We start from the raw sequence: 18831 nt of genomic DNA, 5'->3' as shown, positions 1-18831 counted from the left end.
ATTGGTCTGCAGAAACAGTCGATTCATTGGGCCAGATACCAAGTTTTCAAAAAACAGAGAAGAATAAATTCTGTATTTTGAGTAACAAATGATCCAGATTGTGTGATCTGCAAAAACTAAAATAGGTCAAATGTACGTAGTATTGACGCTTAGAAACAGGCAAGAAACAATTGAAAAGACTCTTTAAAACCAATCACTCAATCAGGTAGCAGTCAGCAAATGTCATTGGACCAAAAAGAAAAGGAAAAACTCAGCTAAATACGATGAATTAGAAATATCATCGAAAACACAAACATCCAACAATGAAGTTGTTAAAAATTAAATTGCGAAAAAGGTTCAGTTTTTGCCCAAGTTCAAATAGCAAAAGCCACCACGAGAAGCTATAATATGCTATTACGAAAATGTTACTCCAAAAAAAGGGGTAACAACGAAATGTGACTCTCATATGGATTGCAGGTGAAAAATCCCAAAAGAGGCCAAGACAAATTGGATGAAGTGTTCCAACCTCAATTCTCACTTATCTAGTTATCTTCCCACCCAAATCCACCGCTTTGATTTTCTTATTTCTTCTTTTATTAGAGAAAATATCTTCAAGGAGCCGGACGCAAGGAAAATAATATCTTTCGTAGATATTGGAAGTCCGTTGAGGTTTTGATTCTAGGAATCAGAAGGCAAATGTTGCTAGCTTATTGATCAGGAAACTTACAAAGCAAACAAGGACGAATTGCAAAGTGATATAAACCACGAGGAGCAACTGCAAATTATTCAAGAAAGAACGACTACCACAACCACAATAATGAGATGCTTGTGTTTGTTGAATCGCCATCTAGAGCTGACAGGCAGCCTAGTACGTCCCAAATGATGTTGTCAGGAAGGCTTGACATCACAGGAGAGAGAGAGAGAGAGAGAGAGAGAGAGAGAGAGAGAGAGAGAGAGAGAAACCTAATTCAATCGTCCATTGCCAATTGTTGGCAGGTTGTTTTGGCTCTTGGCGCCGTCTTTTGCACTCATATTGTATATTGCGTAGTAACCAATAAAATTTGACAATGCAATTATCACATAACATCCAATTTCTTGAACTTCACAAAACAAGTAGAGTCAAACTCAACAGCGGTAGATTAAACTTGGCATGGAAATTTATTGAACTTCACAAAATTTAATAAGATAGATAGTATGTTTATCATACAAGTTGATCTAAAAAGGTGCTCGAATACTTCGACTTTTATTTATTATTTATTTATAATGTGTTAGTATCTTAAACTTAAGATACTATTCAAGCTTGGCTTAAAACTCAACGAGCTTCAAAGAGTTTGACTTGTTTATTCTTCACATCGATCACACATGAGCTTTCAGTATGCTCAACAATGGTCAGGCTCGAGTAGCTTGACTCATTTACAGTGTTCTAAAACAAGGAATTAATCAGTAATTAATCGGCGATTAATCGTTGGCAAGGCCTATCCGATTAGGTCCGACTAACGATTAATCGTCAATTACTGATTAATATGCACCGATTAATTGCTCGAAGGTGGCCAACTGCCCGACTAGCGCCTAGCGACTTTTAGAACATTGCTCATTTAACAGTCCTATGTTTACTAGAACATTACTCCACTCACTCCCTTGTTCTATGCAATTGGATCCTGGCACCAAAAGTAAATGCCTAAGAAAGTTTTTCGGAATTGATTATTAATAGTTTAAAATCCCATATTATGATTTGTACTACCTGGCCTTGAGTAAGGTAGAATAATTCTTAATCTCTTCCTCTAAAGGTAACGTAATGCACGCCATGATTCTTGGAACATACTACTATCTTCCTCTCATCACAGACTCATTCATTGAAAAATACTTGAACTGTAGAGCCTTGACTTTGAGATCTTTAATCTTAACTTGAGGACTTTCCCACCACTCTCTAAAGCATCACAGTTGTGAGGCACTGACCCACGAAATAAGATTCTTGGATACCTTGAGGCTTGAGGGGACTTCATTCACAATGCACTGCTTGCTCGACCAAAGTGTGTCGTAGTAAAGAGCGCCCCAAGTGTAGGGCTAGGTTGATAGCAACATAATATTTGGAAGTCCAGAGTCGAATCCACAGGGAGCCAATAGAGCTAGGCCAGAAGGTTTGCTTTACGAAGGGTTTTTTTAGAATTAGGACTGCCAACCTTTGGATTTGGCGTTAAAATGGCCAACTTTTGAGTGATGGAATTCTCTCTGCCTCCTAACTTAATTGAAAAATGAAGTTTGACTAGAATTGACAAGCGGCAAGGTCTAGGGGATTAATTCACCCATAACTTAGGCCATTTAATGCTTCTCTTTGATAACTCAAGTGAGAGTTATGTCATTTGATCTCACTCGGAAAATTTCTATGAAAATAAGTTTAACTTATACAACGAGGTCTGGAAATGGGTGAAAACTCGTTTAGGCATTTTATCGAACACAAAGAGAGCCATGTTTCCAAACATTGGGTGTGCCAAGAAACATGTCTACACCCAATCAAAGAAGTTAACATCTCTTGGTTTAGACCAAAGATTAGAGCTTAACAAGTTCTTTGAGGCATTTTGACAAACACTTAAAGTGACATAGCTCCAAGCATTATATGTGGCAAGAGATCAAATCCTTACCTACACATAATCAAAGAGGTTAACAACTCTAGGTTTTGTTACATAAAAATGAACTTAATCCATTTACAAACCACATTGAGCACAAGAAATGAGAGAAGCCATTAAACTACCCAAGTCATAGGGTAGAAATCACCCCATGACCAAGCCCAAAGAGGCTACCCCTCCATGGGAAATGAAATCAACAAGAAAAGAGAATGGACAACACAATACATAAAGGTAGACACGAAATTAAACTAAAACTATGATTGAAATAAGGAGTACTTACATGATTGAAAGGAAATTGCAAGAGAAATGAAAATTTAGAGCTCAATCCATGGAGGATTGAAAGCTAACCCTAAGAGAGGGAGGTAGAGAGAGAAAGCAAAAAGGAAGATAACCTACTAAAATGAGGTTTGGAGGTATTTATACCCCTTACAATCGTGCTACAAAAGTCCTAAATGCCCTTAAGATGTTATAAAGTCGGGCACAAAAATCTGCAAAAAATTTCAGTTGGTAGCGGTATTGACTTTTTGTGGTACCGGTACTAGTTTTCGAATGGCATTTTTGCACAGCTTCTATCCAACAGGTATAGGTACTAGATTTTGGTGGTACCAGTATTGGGTTTTTTGGTACAGGTACCTTTTGAGCAGTTTTGAGCTTTCTTTGCTTCTTCAGCCTTTCTTGCCCCTTTGGCCTTCCGATGTCTCGCACACCCTCCGAAACTACTTTTCATCATCCTTGGGACTCGGTGGCAGAGTGCCACGTGACATTGGGTACTTGGACACACTCGGGGCTATCAATGGCATTCAAATGCGCCTTATTCACGCGAATTACCTGAAAACGTAAAAAATACACCTTCGTGCAATATTGTTCAAATCAAGCAAGTTGTGCACGTGTGTGTGACAAAAAGGAGAGAGATAAGCCCTATTATTTACACTATTGAGGGCTTATCATGCACATAAGAGGTGCATTGAACACAACCAGAAAATGCCAGAATACCTAAACATAATAACGAGTTGATTAAATCAACCATATGGCATCCCCTCCGTGGCTCCAACCGGTTGCTCTCTATCCAATTCCATACTCAATGCTGTAACTAACTATAATAAAATTTGATCCAAACACTTCAATGGAACCACCTTTGCTAATAGCCTTGAAAATGAGAAGGTTTCCAAATGCTTATATAGTTATCAATAGGTTTTCCCTTAATGAAAGTGCCATGGCCAAGATCAAATTCCAATATGTGTTTGGATCATAATCATTCAGAGAGTAGATGTAAAATTCCAATATGTGAACATAACCATTCAGTCACATAATCTCACATCATGCAACCATGGGATTTGCAGTAATGCAGTTCATGTTGCCACTTGTAGTAGTTAGAAACTTCTAGTAGTTGGGAGCTATGCCTTCTTTACCTCCTTGTAATGTTTGTTCTTCCTTAAGCTTTTGGATTACCCCAAGAAAAGGGTAAATTTTAACTACAGCAATTTCATAATGGTTTTTCATCACTCAACTTTTATAAACAAGTTTCAGCTTTATCTGCATTGCCTTGGATGGCAGGACACATGACACGAGGCACCATAAAACATCCATTGCAGCAACCTAAAATGCATAGCAGAACTTGGTTCCACAAATCCAAGCAGTATTAATCATGTAGGGTTATTTGGACCTAAAACTTCTCATTCTCTATAGTGAGACAAAACTAAATGCAATCCATGAGAAATACCTATAAACATTTTAGTTAATCACTTTCTCATTAAGTATCTGCCCCCAAGAATGTGCGACATCAACATCACTTAAATATTAGAAAGAACGGTTAAACAGTGGTTCCTTGAGTAATTGAATGCTTTAACCGTGAGATCTATAGTTACCATTCTAAAAGCCAGTTTTGCCAGTTTTGCCAGTATATTTAAGTGTTTTGAACTACATGTGAAAACACAAAGAATTAGGAGAATAATGAGTTGAATCATCTGAATTACCTCTTTCTCTTCCGTGCCCATCTGATTAGCGGCATCATGAAGTCCCACGGCCACCATGAGGTGAGACAAGACTTTCCACAAACAAAGTCGCATCAAACTTGCAACGATGAGGGATCACAATCTCATTGAACATAAGTTTTTTCATGTTGAATATGCGTAACATTTCCGAATTAACCACCATTACAACATCTCCAACCTTTTCATAACACAAAGGCATACAGAACTCTCCTAACCCATATGGTACACTGAGCTGCTTGGTCCAAGATTCCTTCACTCTGTATTCCGTCATCACCCAAACATGTGCAAGGCTCTCATACTGCTGATCCTTCTGAACCACACACAACCATCCACCCAGAACCCTCAACTCAATAAGTCTATCATGACCTTCATCAGTAGGCCGGGGCACCTCCCTGAATTTCTCCTCAAAAGCATCAAACCATACGATCACCTCGGAAGCAAGAAAACTACTATCGGTGCCACGACTCACAACCCAATGTGGTGCCCCATTCAGAGTAGCTCCCGGCCCATCATGATAAATCTCGTAACCAAAGTCTCCAATCCTCTTCCATGAACCAGGTTTAGAAGAAAACACATGAACAACATAAGGGGCATCAACTAAAGGCCTAATAGCCCTAACCACCACGAAATCATCAACAACGAGGTTATAACCAAGCCCGTAGATTACAATTCCATCTGGGTAGTCAGGTGGTGAAAATTTCTTATACATTCTGATTGTTGGGTTCGATAAACATAATTCAGCACCTAAACGTAAAAGCACAATTCCATTGTAAGAACCCAAAATTTCAGCACGAGATTGACTGGGCATTTCGAGCTCGGCTAGGGTTTGGCCCGGTGCGGGTGCTTTGTGGTCTAAGGAATAGACGGAGGGAGAAGTGCGAGAGGTGAGAATTAGCTTCTGTGTACTGGTGTCGTTGTCCTTTGTGGATTGGTTGAGGTGAGCTTTGACGAAGTGGGGATTGGTGATTAGAGAAAGCCATGGGTTGGAAACGGATTTGAAACGACAGAGAAGCTTGACTGATAATCTTGAGAGTATGTTGAAGATGATCTCGTAAGGAAGATTGGGTGACTCCCCTTCCATTTCCACTCGTAGAGTTTCTAGGGTTTTACACTTTTCTTCTCTTTTTGGCTTCTGGATAGGGCAGAGGGAAGTGAAAAGGCGTGGGGTGTACCTTCGCTGGGTGGAGTCGGTGTCGAGCAGGAACTATTCGCAGCCACTTTTTTCCTCATCTACACCCACAAACTTTGATACGATACAACCTTAGGTTTTAGATTAATTTTTTTTAAAATAAATATGACACGATATGATAAAGTAGAATTGAATGGAACGAATACAAGCTAGACTCTCTTAGGTCGAGAATTAAGGCCGTAAATGAGTTAAGCAGCTCTTGGTTCGTCTAGGTAAGGGCTCGGTTCGACTCGATTCGAAAGATAAATGAGCGAGCTCGAGCTCGATTTTGCGGTTTGTTTGATAAACTAGCCGAGCTCGAACCTAGCAGGGCTCGGCTCGAACAGGTTCTTCTCGGTTCAAAATATATAGATTCGGCTCGGCTCGAACATGCCAATATATAGGTTCGCAAATAGGTTCGTCTCTGCTCGAAATATATAGATTCGGCTCGAACATGCCAATATTCAGTTCGACTCGGCTCGTTTAGCTAATTTTTCAATATTAAGGCTGAAAAGTTGACGAATTCGAGCTGAGCTGGCTCGTTTATTCCAGACCAAACAGTAACAAGCCGAGCTCGAGCTAGATGAATTCTGATCGAGCCGAGCTCGAACATGCCAATATTCGGTTCGGCTCGTTTACATCCCTATCGAGAATGACGCCGATAAACGTTTAGTTTTCAGCGTCAACCCTATATTCCAAAACATTAAACAACACGATCTGGCGACACCAACACCTGGACATGTGACACCCCACTTTCCGGTGGCCGGTGGTACTGCAGGAAGCGTCCGGACGGAAGGGGGTAAGTCATAGTTTATAAGAAAAGATCCCTCCTGCTTGTACAAGGCCTTTTAAAGCCGTGAGGGCGGGCCAAAGCGCATAAAAACTTCGCAGTTAAGCGTGCTCATCCTGGAGCAATCCAAGGATGGATGACCTCACTGGGCACTATGAAGTTCCTATGCGCTTTGGGCGTCCAAAGCGGACAATATTGTACAAAGATGGAGCGGATTGTTACATATGGCATACACCCCGCTTTCTGGTGGCTGGCAGTACTGCAGGAAGCGTCCGGACGGAAGGGGGTAAGTCATGGTTTATAAGAAAAGATCCCTCCTACTTGTACAAAGCCTTTTAAAGCCGTGAGGGCGGGCCAAAGCGCATAGGAACTTCACAGTTAAGCGTGCTCATCCTAGAGCAATCCAAGGATGGATGACTTCACTGGGCACTGTGAAGTTCCTATGCGCTTTGGGCGTCCAAAGCGGACAATATTGTACAAAGATGGAGCGGATCGTTACATATATATCATTATATCCAACAAAAATTAGGATTCTAATCAAATTACGCTTCTTGTGAACCTGGTTATGACTAATTTGAATCATAATCGATTTACTACAACCACTTAATATGTAACGATCCGCTCCATCTTTGTACAATATTGTCCGCTTTGGACGCCCAAAACCCATACACTTCCCAGTGAGGTCACCCATCCTTGGATTGCTCCAGGATGAGCACGCTTAACTGTGAAGTTCCTATGCGCTTTGGCCCGCCCTCACGGCTTTAAAAGGTCTTGTACAAGTAGGAGGGATCTTTTCTTATAAACCATGACTTACCCTCTTCTGTCCGGACGCTTCCTGCAGTACCGCCGGCCACCGGAAAGTGGGGTGTCACAGGACATGTTACACAAACTTCTTTAGATAACAAGAAAGGTTTGAAGCAAGATGTCCCAATGCTTTTTGCGGGATTTTGTTGGTTTAATAATAACATTTTTGTCAAAAAAACTAATCATGTTGTTCATGTGTAACATTGTTAAATGAAGTGATCAGTTCATGATATTGTTTTAAGTAGGTCGGGTTAGTTAAGATATATAACGCGTTTAATTTAAAATATGGTTTGACATGAACACGAAATGACACAATGCGAATACGGTTCCCGGGGTGCACGATGCCCAATGCCTAATAATTTTGCATCTCCAACAAGCTAGCAATTAATTTGGCTAGACATTTAATTTGCCTATTTGCATTTTGAATAGCTGCTGATAAGCACCTGAGAATGCAATGTAGGGTGCGCTAGTGTTTATTTTTAGTTCAATTTAAGTACTAATTAGTTATTGATAACGTTGTTTGCTTGTAGAGTGTTTTAGTTCTGTTTTGTAGGTGAATCGCCAAACAAGGGAGTTTTCAAGATGTAAGGCATGTCATTGCCCGAGCAGAAGTTGATTTGCCCGAGCAGAAGCTGATTTGCCCGAGCAAGAGGCAGACAGCCAAGGCAGAATTCTGGGTTAATGCAGTCGGCATCGATGTCAAGTTCTAAGGTCCATCGATGCCGAGCCCCTTAGTGGTCCAGCCCCTTAACCACCTCGGCATCGATGGGATGTATTGTGTTACATCGATGCCAAGCCCCATAGTAGAGCACTCTAAGGCCGTTGCCATCGATGCCAAGGGACTTAAGAGCGAATTTTCTGAGTATCTTGGGAATATTCCAGGCGCGGATCTTCAGGATATAAAAGCTTATGTCATTTTTGTAAAAAAACAAGTAGGATAGATTCAATAGTACTAGTTCTAGATCTAGGATTAGATTGGCTTGCATTTTCAATTTGTTCTTGTTGTTCTTCATTTTTTCAGCACTTATCTTTTAATTTTCTGCCTTAATTAGTTTAGTTTTGTTATTATTGTCTTTATTAAAGTTGTTTATTTTCTCCCGATCTATCATAATCTCTAATTTTCTTCTAGTGTTGCTTTTCAATTATGTTAAGTAAATTTTTGCTTGCTCTTATCTCTCTAGATATGAGTGAGTAGTTTCAAAGGTTAGGTCATGGGATGATTAGCATCTCATGGCTCGGGCGAAAAGAAACTCCTACATAAGAGGGCTCGGCTTGGTAAACCGTTCGATGCCGTCCCTCTTCAAACTATTACATTTGGCACGGCAAATTCCTAATGTTTGAAGCCATCCAAGTCCAAAACAAAGTTTAAATCCTTACAAAAAACAAAAAAAAACTTAAGGAGATTCCTTGAAAGATCTTCATCTACAGTAGCTGGTCACCTCAATCAACTTGAACTCGTTCATCCTCAGCAACTTTATCTTGAGCCTTGGAATTACTGTCACCATCACCGACCTTCTCCTGTTGATCGGCGGCAGGCGCATCGATCATTTCTTCATCATCGTCTTCAGGAGGCAAAGGCTGACACTCTTCCTCGGTGTAAGGAAGGTCAAGATTAGGCACAATTGGCTCAGGAAGTTGCTTCAGAAAACCCGACTCGGGCTGAATCGCCATTACACTAGCCATCTCGTCGGCACCAGCGACATACCCCAGCCTGTAGAAGTCAAGTAACCGAGCTTCTAGCTCGTCGTTTACCATCTTGTGCGCAACCTGGGTATACTCGAGGGCGGCCCGCTGAATCCCGGCCTCATAACCTCGGGCGTCGGCAACCTTAAGCTTTTCTCTCTCTTCCCCCTTCAACTTTTTCACTTCGGCCTCAGCAGTCTCGACGGCAACCTTTGCTTCGGCCAAATCCTTTTTAAGCTTCTCCGCTTCGGCCTCCGCTTCCTTGACTTGCTGCTCCGAGATCCTAACTTGGTTCTCTAGGAATCTCGGTCAGACCTATATCTCTCTCGTTCGGCAGATACTTTTGAAGCCTTGTCGTACGCCTTCAGGGCGGCTTGCCCAGCCTAATCAAAAGAGCAAAGTAAAAAAGAGAGAAGAAATAAAGAAAAAAGGGAAAAAGAGAGAAAAAAGGGAACAAACCTGAACAAGATGAGAACACATCTCACCAAGACCAGGAAGAAGGTCGGTTGGAACCTGATTGTAATCCCTCGGCAGTGCTAGCCCCCTTAAAAGTGTGATAGCAAGGTTCGGCTCCTCTTTGACCGAGTCGTTCTGCAGCAGAACCCTGCCATCAGGCATCGTGTATGAAGGGCTGAACTGGCGACGGACGGCGGCCTCAGTGGCTGGATCAGTAAGATCAATATGAGGTTCAGTAAGATTCCCCTGGTCCTTTGATGGAGGGGCTTGGACTGTGTCCTGAGGCACGGACTGAGGAATATTTGGCAGAACAACATCCTCTGACGTTTTCTGTCTCTTCTCCTTTTGGTGCTGTTGCTCCGAAGAGCTTCGGCTTTGGCCAGGATTAGCCGTTTTTGTTGGGATCACCGGCCTTGGAATGTTCCTCCTTGACATATCTTCAAAAGAAGGCTCGAGAGACTCGGTAGATTCGAATGGAGTAAGCCACTCCTCAGCTGTAAATCCTATCCTCGGCAATCTTACTCCCCCCTGTTGCCTCTTCTTTTGGATTCCGTCAGGGTTGGAAGCTACCTTTTTCTTCTGTACAGCTTCGGTAGGCGGAGCACCGGATGTCTTTTTCTTGCTCGGCAAGGGCTCTTTCCCTTTTTCCTTCCTCCTTAGCACACCCTTGTATGAGGGTATGTAGTCAAGCAGGGTTGGAGCGTGTCGGCAAGCTTGGGCGAGAAGGGTGTCGCAGGCTTTCTCTCGGGAGTTGGTATTGAGTCCCTTCGATATTGGACCGAGCTCTGCAAACGTAAGATAGAAAGAACGAAAGCATTAGCAACAAAAGAAAAGACGGACGAATATTTCTCAAAATAGAAGATGACGGTTCGGTAGTACCTCTCGTATCCCTAACTTTTGGAACTGTGTACCGACGCAGACCGTCGCCAAATTCATAGTTCCCATGAACTTCAAGATAAAAGTCGGCCCATTTATCCGTGTCGGATAAGCCTTCGATCAGAGGACTCTTTTTGGGACGAGTTGTGAGGTACCGACGGCCAGACTTCCCATGACGAGACATTGTATATGTAAAAAAGAGGTCCGTCGGCCTGAAATCAAGATCATGGCTCTCGATCAAGGCGATTACCGACATAATGATTCGGTAACTGTTGATCGCGAGTTGATGGGGGGCCAAACTAAACCTCCAAAGAATTTCCCTAAGGAAGGGGTGGAGGGGGAACCGAAGCCTGACCTCGCAAATGGCCATTAGGGGCACAGTTATATGCTTGGGACGGTGATCCCTATGGTCTTTTATTTCGGTGCTCTTGACTCTATGAATCAGAACATCGTCGGGAATGTTGTACTTCGTGCGGAATGCTGCATACTCTCCGAGATTGCCACTGAAGTAGTGAGCATAAAGGCATAGCAAGCCTTTATCGAAGAGATCGGCATCGCTCGGAGCCGACGTCGAAGCTTCGGCTCCTGACATAAGCCGTGATTTGGCCTCTTGCCCCACCTGTGGCTCGGTCTCGGACTGGGTCTCCGGAGAAAAACTTATCTCAGGCTCCGTGAGGAAGTCATCCGCGGCGTACTCAAAATCGCGCTCGGCGTTAGAATCATCAGACACGGGTGAAGTCGCCGACATCCTAGTTGAAGCAGATTCTATCGCTCGGCCGCTCCTCAACCTACGCAGCTCAAGAAGTTCGTTGATGAACTGACGATCGGATTCGGTTTCCGAGCAATCCGAGTCTGAAGAAACGTCGATGACCTCGTGAGCCAGACCTAGGAAAAGAACAAAGGGGTATTAAGCAGTTGAAATCTGTGTCGGCAAAGAAAACTATTTGGAAGTTCGGTTCATCTTATCGGCTCACGAGTCATAAGCTAACCTATAATGGGTTCGGTATTACTGGGAAGTCTCCCTACGCTCGGCCAAACAAGAAATTGGGGCCCGTTCGGTTACTTATCCCCGTCAGAAGAAGTCGTTTGGGGAGCCCCAAACATCCTATTGGGGCTCGGAAGAACAAGTTGAGTTCAGGGATGAACATCATCGTTCTTCCCAGTATTCTACTGTTCATTCAGAACAAAAAACCCCCAAAAAATCACCCAAAAGCCCAAAAAAATGCATAAAAGGCAAAGAGAAAAGTGAAGCAGTAAAAATCCATAACATACCTGAAGATTTCTATTGAAATGAGGCTTGGGGGTGAAGATCAAGATTCAAATCGAGCTCTGGAACGGAGTTGAAGAAAGAGAAGCTCCAAACGCTAGAGAGAGAAAGTGCAGAGGAACTTTCTCTCTCCTCCTATGTTGTTACTTATAAATGGAGCGGGGCGTTTTGAATTTCCCGCCCATCATTTCACAACCGAACCCCTCACCAACCACGACATGACGCGTGGCAACTGAAAGCCTTTCCCACGCCAGCTGTCACCTCACCTGACAAGACATCCTTTCGACTGACACACCCGTTCGAATTCTCAACAGCTGTCATCATATGTGGGGCTCGGACTAATCCGTTGCAGATTCGAAGAAAGATCTTCGGATAAAGCTCGGCCTAATCTAAAATCAACCCATACCAAGTAAGGAGCTTCGGCATGGGTTGAGGGGCTATTGTAGCAGGCCAAGCAAAATGGCTCGAGCTATTTCCGAACGTGATCCAGTACCCCTGTCAACTCCAAGTCATCTTTCTCTCAACGTTCAGAACAGCAACCGTAGCCGAGAGTCCCCGTAGCCGAGGGTCCCGTTAATTACTACTTCCTTAAACGCTCCAGTCCCGGTATCCGCATGAGCGAAAAATACGTTCGTTTGGACAGCTGCCGAGGTCACACAACACACTCGGTTCCGAGCGAAGCGTGGCCGACGATCCAGCCCGTCTGCGTTAGAACAGTAGCCGTGGCAATGATGATGGTTGTGACGTCATCCAAACGGTTATGAGGATAATGATGGGGGCACGTGAAGGTGTCAGCTCATCCTGAAAAATGGTTGCAAAACCCTAAAACGTGACGTGAGAGTGACATCAGCCGACGCGTGTCGAGCGTTGGTGCAATCTTGGAGACCAAGCTAAGAGGTTCTCTATAAATATCCCATTATGCCTACTTGAAGGGGGTATGCACAAAAGAAACCCTAGCTCCTAATTCCTAATTTCTCTCTGCAAGTAAACTGACTCTTGCACCGGAGGGCCATCCCGGAGGACCTCCGGTGTGGTCTTTAGTCATGCTTTGTTTTGCAGGGAAGAAGAAGGAATCAAGGGAGAATCACGAACCCACATTTAGAAAACAAGAACCACTCTGAACGGAGCCCCCACACTGGACACAAAAGTTTTATACTTAATACATAACTTTCGTAGTAATGTTTGAAAACAAGTGCAAAATTTTAACGTATTCATCAGTGAAGATTGTACAAGATATTGTCACACAGTAAATATGTGTAACCACAAGAACGTACACCTTATTTGGTCTCTGATAATGTTAGCAACTTTGAGTTTCGTCGAGGTAATGTAAACGGAGTGGACGAGAATAGGTGTTCTAAGTTGTGGATCGAGTTCTTGCTTACACAATTCCCACTAATTCAGCGTTAACTTTTTCTATGGTAGCGCATTTATATATATATATATATATATATATATATATATATATATATATATATATATATATATATATATAGTCCGTCTCCCGTAAGGACCACCTCATTTTAATTAAATGCGGACCTCCCATTTCCCAATTGAATTTCAATGATCCGAGCCGCTCAATGTGTTCAGAATGTGATTTTAAGGGTACACGCGAGAAATCAGCAAAAAAAAAGACTGGTAAGGGCTTGATCCGAGCAGTTTTTGTTTATTTTTTATCGAACGGTTCAAATAAAAACTGCTCGGACGAAGATCTTCCCGGTATTTTTTTTTTGTTGATTTCTCGCGGGTACCCTTAAAATCACGTTCTGAACACATTGAGCGGCTTGGATCATTGAAATTCAATCGGAAAATAGGAGAAATGAGGAGGTCCGCATTTTAACTAAAATGAGGACCCCCTCGTGGGAGACTAACTCATATATATATAATCTATCTATCTAGATCCAAATGAGCGAGAGAGAAGAGAACTGCTATATTTGCTTTTATCTTCTCTATGGCTTCACCATATACAGAAGCTTTTAAAGGGTCAAAACCTTTTCCGTCCAATTTCAATGTAGTAGTAAATAATGGGCCAAAAGTGTTTTGATATCTAGGGACCCTTGTGCCATATATACGTTACTTCGGAATTGTCCAACTCATCGAGGAATGGGGGATCAATGCTGGCACAGTGGCACTGATGAGTGCATTAAACTACAGTTAGTGAGAGTAGTGGAGTGCTGAATCTGATTTTAGTATTACAAAAGAATTTATTGTTCTTTCCTTTCTCATTGACGCTGGCACATGCATTACCAAATCGCAACATAGGTTTGCACGTTTGCTACATTCTAAGGTCATATAGGTTTGATACTTTACAATTTCAGGTGTTATCTATATTTTCCTTAAAGTTTTATCTGGTCGTTAATTAATGTAAGAATCAGTGATTGATTAGTCTAGGAACGCGCGCGCAAACTGACTCGAACCGCTGGTTATGAAAGAAATTAAGATCTATTTCACTTATGATTGGATTTGACGTACTCAAATTTGTACAGTACAAATGGATTGAAGGAGGATAGACTGGTAGGAGGTGCCATTTTCTTGCTCTACTTAGGCTCCGTTCCGGAACAAAAAAATAAGTTCTTATTTTTTAAGAAGACAATTTTAAGCTAAAAAATTATGGGCTTATTGAAATCTAAAAATATGCAATATTGATCTTGTTTGGAAAATCTCGATGAGATCTTTTATACGATGTAAAAAAAATTTAAAAATTATTTTTCATTTACTTTATTTTTGAATTTGAAAATGTGAAATAAGCTGCTTATTTTTAATAAGGTTTCTGTAACAGAGCCTTAATTAAAGAATGGTCTCTGAAAAGTTTCTTTGGTCACAACACACATCACATGCATGGTTCTCCAATCAAGGAGGAATGATAAAAAGTGTTGCATTTTTAGAATTAATAATTAAGCTGGCTCCTAACATCACATGGGTTAGTAGTACTATTTTTTTGGGTCAAGGAGGCCAAGTTTTAAGTACTTCCGCTATTTCGTCTTTTTGTTGCCTGCAAGCTTCAACATATTCCGCCACACACAAACAAAAACAATACTACTAACAAAAATAAGATGAAAGAAAGAGAACACCACATCCCTTTTTGGTACCAGCAAAGCAATCCAGACCAGAAAAATGGGGTTGCTCCCTCCCCGAGCAGCAAAACTGGGAAATGCTGCTGCACGCCACCATAATAACTCTCTATTGTTTAGTATGAGATTGAGGCTCAACTTCTTAATCATAACAATAAGAAAATACGTGAATATTTAAGAACCTAAGCATAAATATATAGTCTTCTACCTAAATCTGTGTAAAATGAATTATGTCTGCTGACCTGACATTTTCCCCACCAACCTCAAAAAATTATAAAGAAAAAGAAGTTTACATTTCATTATCTTTGCCAAATTGATTCCTTTTTATCATCTTTCTCATTGACTTAGCCCAAGATCCAAAGACTACCTAATGACAAACCAATAGGGTTAAGCTTGTACTAAAATAATGGGAAGGCGCGATGGTGTGCAGCGCTTAATTTCACCGACGTCCAAAAGTGTTTTACGGTCCAAATTTAAAAAAAAAAAAACCTCTTCCAAAAAAGAGTAAGTGCAACGTGCCTAGGGCGTTACAAGGTTCCCGGATCCACATGAGAAAGAAGAATAGGATGAATTTTCTTGTGCCAATCCCTCTTTTGGAATTCAAGCCATGGTGAGATGAATAATACGGAGAATTGTGACAAGGGAAGTTCACTTGCTGGGGCCAATTTATACAGAGCTTTGCTTTGAAGTTAATTAGGACCTCTGTAACTGAACGGTGGCATTGATCCCTCAAGATTGGTAGAGGTGCGCGTAAACCGCCCCGGACACATGGGTTCAACGGCGGAACTATGTTGGGGCCCAAGTGGCCCCTGGCCCCAGCTCTCCAAGCGTCCGAGTTTAAAATATTTTTTTTTATATACCTGATTTTAAATATTATTGATAATTATTCATGTATAGCTCCTTATAATCTTAATAATTTTGGCTCGATTTGATATAAAATCGGCTATTTTACATTCTCGTTTCTCAATTTCTTTCGTAGATAAAAAATAAGCACGTGACAGTTAAATTAGCCTAAAGAATCATTTCCATGTACAAATCTAATGAATTGGAAAGCAAAAATAATAAGTACATGTTCTGATAAAAAATATATGTCTATTAAACCGATCCTTGGAGACAAAATCCTGGCTTCACCACTGCTTGGGTTATCAAAAAGTTCACTTGCCACCAAGTAGCTTTGTTTGCCCATTTACCTAGGTTTCGCTATCAACTCTTGCAAGATTAGTTTATAAGCGGCTTTGCCTCGTCTTTAATGGGACTCATCGCGAGTGGACTGTGAAATTGAGTTTTTATGGATTAGTCAAAGTGTGCATAAATAACCTAACCCCGAACACCCTTGGTTATTTAAAAAAAAAATTTGTTCACGTATCTTAGTCTCAACCCAACATTAATTTGTTTATCTCGTAAAGTTTATTAGATGATACATGAAGACTGATTAGATTGTGGTGGGCACAAGATGGAGCATCAATTACTTCAGGACAAGGGAATCATGATGAATAATTATCGATACTCGATCTAAGGCTCTGTTCCAGAAACCTTCTTAAAAAATAAGCAGCTTATTTCACATTTTCAAACTCAAAAATAAAGTAAATGAAAAATAATTTTTAAATTTTTTTTACATCGTATAAAAGATCTCATCGAGATTTTCCAAACAAGATCAATATTGCATATTTTTAGATTTCAATAAGCCCATAATTTTTGAGCTTAAAATTGTCTTCTTAAAAAATAAAAACTTATTTTTGGTTCCGGAACGGAGCCTATAGTTCTGTACATAATTAATGATCATCTTTGTGATGCCTCAAGTTGATGGTTGTAGACCCATAATCTAACAATTAAATCAACGTACTTTTAGAGACTTCTAATCCTTTATAATATTGTCGGAAATAATTATTACTCCATCCGTCCCAAAAGCAATGACAATTTTTGGAATCCGTATAATTTTTCATCGCTTATATATTTTAATGGGTTTTGTTAACGTATGCCCCCGGGGCATATGATAAACACTATATATTCTCTTTCATTTATTTCTTTTTGTATGGGAAATCTAAATTCTAAACACTTGCCATAAACTCTACATTTATTGTTTTTGAAAAGATCAACTTTTTTTGTTTTGGACAGAAATACCCCAATCAATCATACACTTTCCCTCCCAAACAAATTTCGGCTTCCTTCATTCCCTCCCAAAACTGGCTGGGTAAAGGTACTTTTTCCTTTTCCCTGCACAATTCATTTGGCTCCCACCATTTTTATGCATTTTCACATTCCATGGACTTTTGACATGCATCCACGAGCATATCTCACATTCTTCTTCTATAAATACTCACATTTTTCTTCTATAAATACTCATACACAGCCATTAGCAACAAAAACAGAGAAAAAACATGGTTGGAGAGTTTGTTGATTTGGACAATTTCACTCACCCTTCATTTGCGTCATCGAATACTGCAATGGATGGAGAGTTTGTTTCAAAAACCCATTTTGATTTGAATGAGTTTCCTTTGGAAGGTACTTCTCTTCTTTTAATTTCTTAACAAATTTTTTTTAATGATGGAATTGATACTGATTGTTTTGTTGATTGCCCTCCCATTTCAAAGACAAAGGGGCGTCCGAAGCAAAAAAGAATGAAAGGTGGAAAAGAGTTGACGAAGCGAAAGAAACATTGTGGACTTTGCAAGCGTGCCGGCCATAATATCTCTACCTGTCCAGAGAAGGAGAACGCTACATTCTCAAATGGAGCAAATAAAAGGAAGAAAATGACTTCAACAACCGTAGAGTTGAACCCGATTTTTTGTTTGAAATATTAGATTAAAGTTTTCGGAAGAATCGTTCATGATTTTGGATGTTGATTTCAATCTAATGAAAGTTCTAAGTTTGAATATATCTGATGAGTTTTTTAGTTTTTCAAATAATTTTTTATACTAGTCAGAGTGCAAGGAAGGTGAAAAGGAATCAATCTGTTCAAAATAAAAATAAATATTTCGGTTCCAAAAAAAGCTGAAAAAGAATTAATCAACTAATTTTGGGAGGGAACGAGGGAAGCCGAAAATTTTTTGGGAGGGAAAGTATATGTTTGATTGGGGTATTTCTGTCCAAAACAAAAAAAGTTGATCTTTTCAAAAACAATAAATGTAGAGTTTGTGGCTAGTGTTTGGAATTTAGATTTCCCATACAAAAAGAAATAAATGAAGGAGAATATATAGTGTTTATCATATGCCCCGGGGGCATACGTTAACAAAATCCTATTTTAATTTATAAAGTTTTTCATGAGTATGAAAATCTTATATAATACTCCGTAGAACTAATCGAGAATTGTCAAACAAGATCTATATTGCATATTTTTTGAGATCCACATTGAAAGATATAACGAATTGAAATTGGCATAAATTTCAAAAATTGACATCTAATTTGGGATGGATTAAGTATTATTTTTAAATGCAATATGTTTCAGATTAGCTAACACACATTTTGAACTATTTTATACATATACATATAGAGTCCCCTTCTTATAAGGACTACCTTATTTTAATAAAATGCGGACCTCCCTTTTCAGATCGAATTTCGATGATCCGAGCCGCTCAATGTGTTCAGAACGTGATTTTAAGGGTACCCACGCGAAATCAACAAAAAAAAAAAAGACCTGGAAGGACTCATCCGAGCAGTTTTTATTTGTTTTTTTATCTAATGGTTCAAATAACAACTGCTCAAATCAAGCCCTTTTCGGTTATTTTTTTTGCCGATTTCTATAATGTACCTTTAAAATCACGTTCTGAACACATTGAGCGGCTCGGATCATCGAAATCTGATCGGAAAAGACAAGAAATGGGAGGTCCGCATATAAAGTCCTCATTTTAAGGTCCTTACCTTATATATATATGGGGTAATTTCATGAACCTTGATTAGAACTCAACTGTTTAAATTAACAAAAAGTCTAATGTATGTTAAATCATTTGCATTGAACGATTTTAAGTACACGTGTGTGTGAAGTTGTGTTTTAAAATTGTGTAGCATTGCTCTTTATTTAATCCAAACAACACCCTTTATTTTCCGCAAATAAAAAAAAAAACTCTCTTTTTTTTGTTTTTGTTTTTGTTTTTGTCCAGTAGGAGTACTAGTAAAACTTCGTGCAGA

At 40.3% G+C, this 18831-nt stretch overlaps 1 protein-coding gene across 1 annotated transcript; it reads right to left on the bottom strand.

Annotated features, from left to right (window-relative positions):
• Positions 1-4610: 4610 nt before the first annotated feature.
• On the bottom strand, positions 4611-5675 carry LOC131303223 (F-box protein CPR1-like). Its single transcript, XM_058329988.1, has one exon. The coding sequence runs from the start codon at positions 5673-5675 to the stop codon at positions 4611-4613; it is 1065 nt and encodes a 354-aa protein (XP_058185971.1).
• Between the last annotated feature and the right edge of the window lie 13156 nt (positions 5676-18831).

Source organism: Rhododendron vialii, chromosome 10a, assembly GCF_030253575.1.
Source record: "Rhododendron vialii isolate Sample 1 chromosome 10a, ASM3025357v1".
In the NCBI taxonomy this organism is placed as follows: domain Eukaryota; kingdom Viridiplantae; phylum Streptophyta; class Magnoliopsida; order Ericales; family Ericaceae; genus Rhododendron; species Rhododendron vialii.
This window is presented reverse-complemented; position numbering and strand designations above follow the sequence as displayed.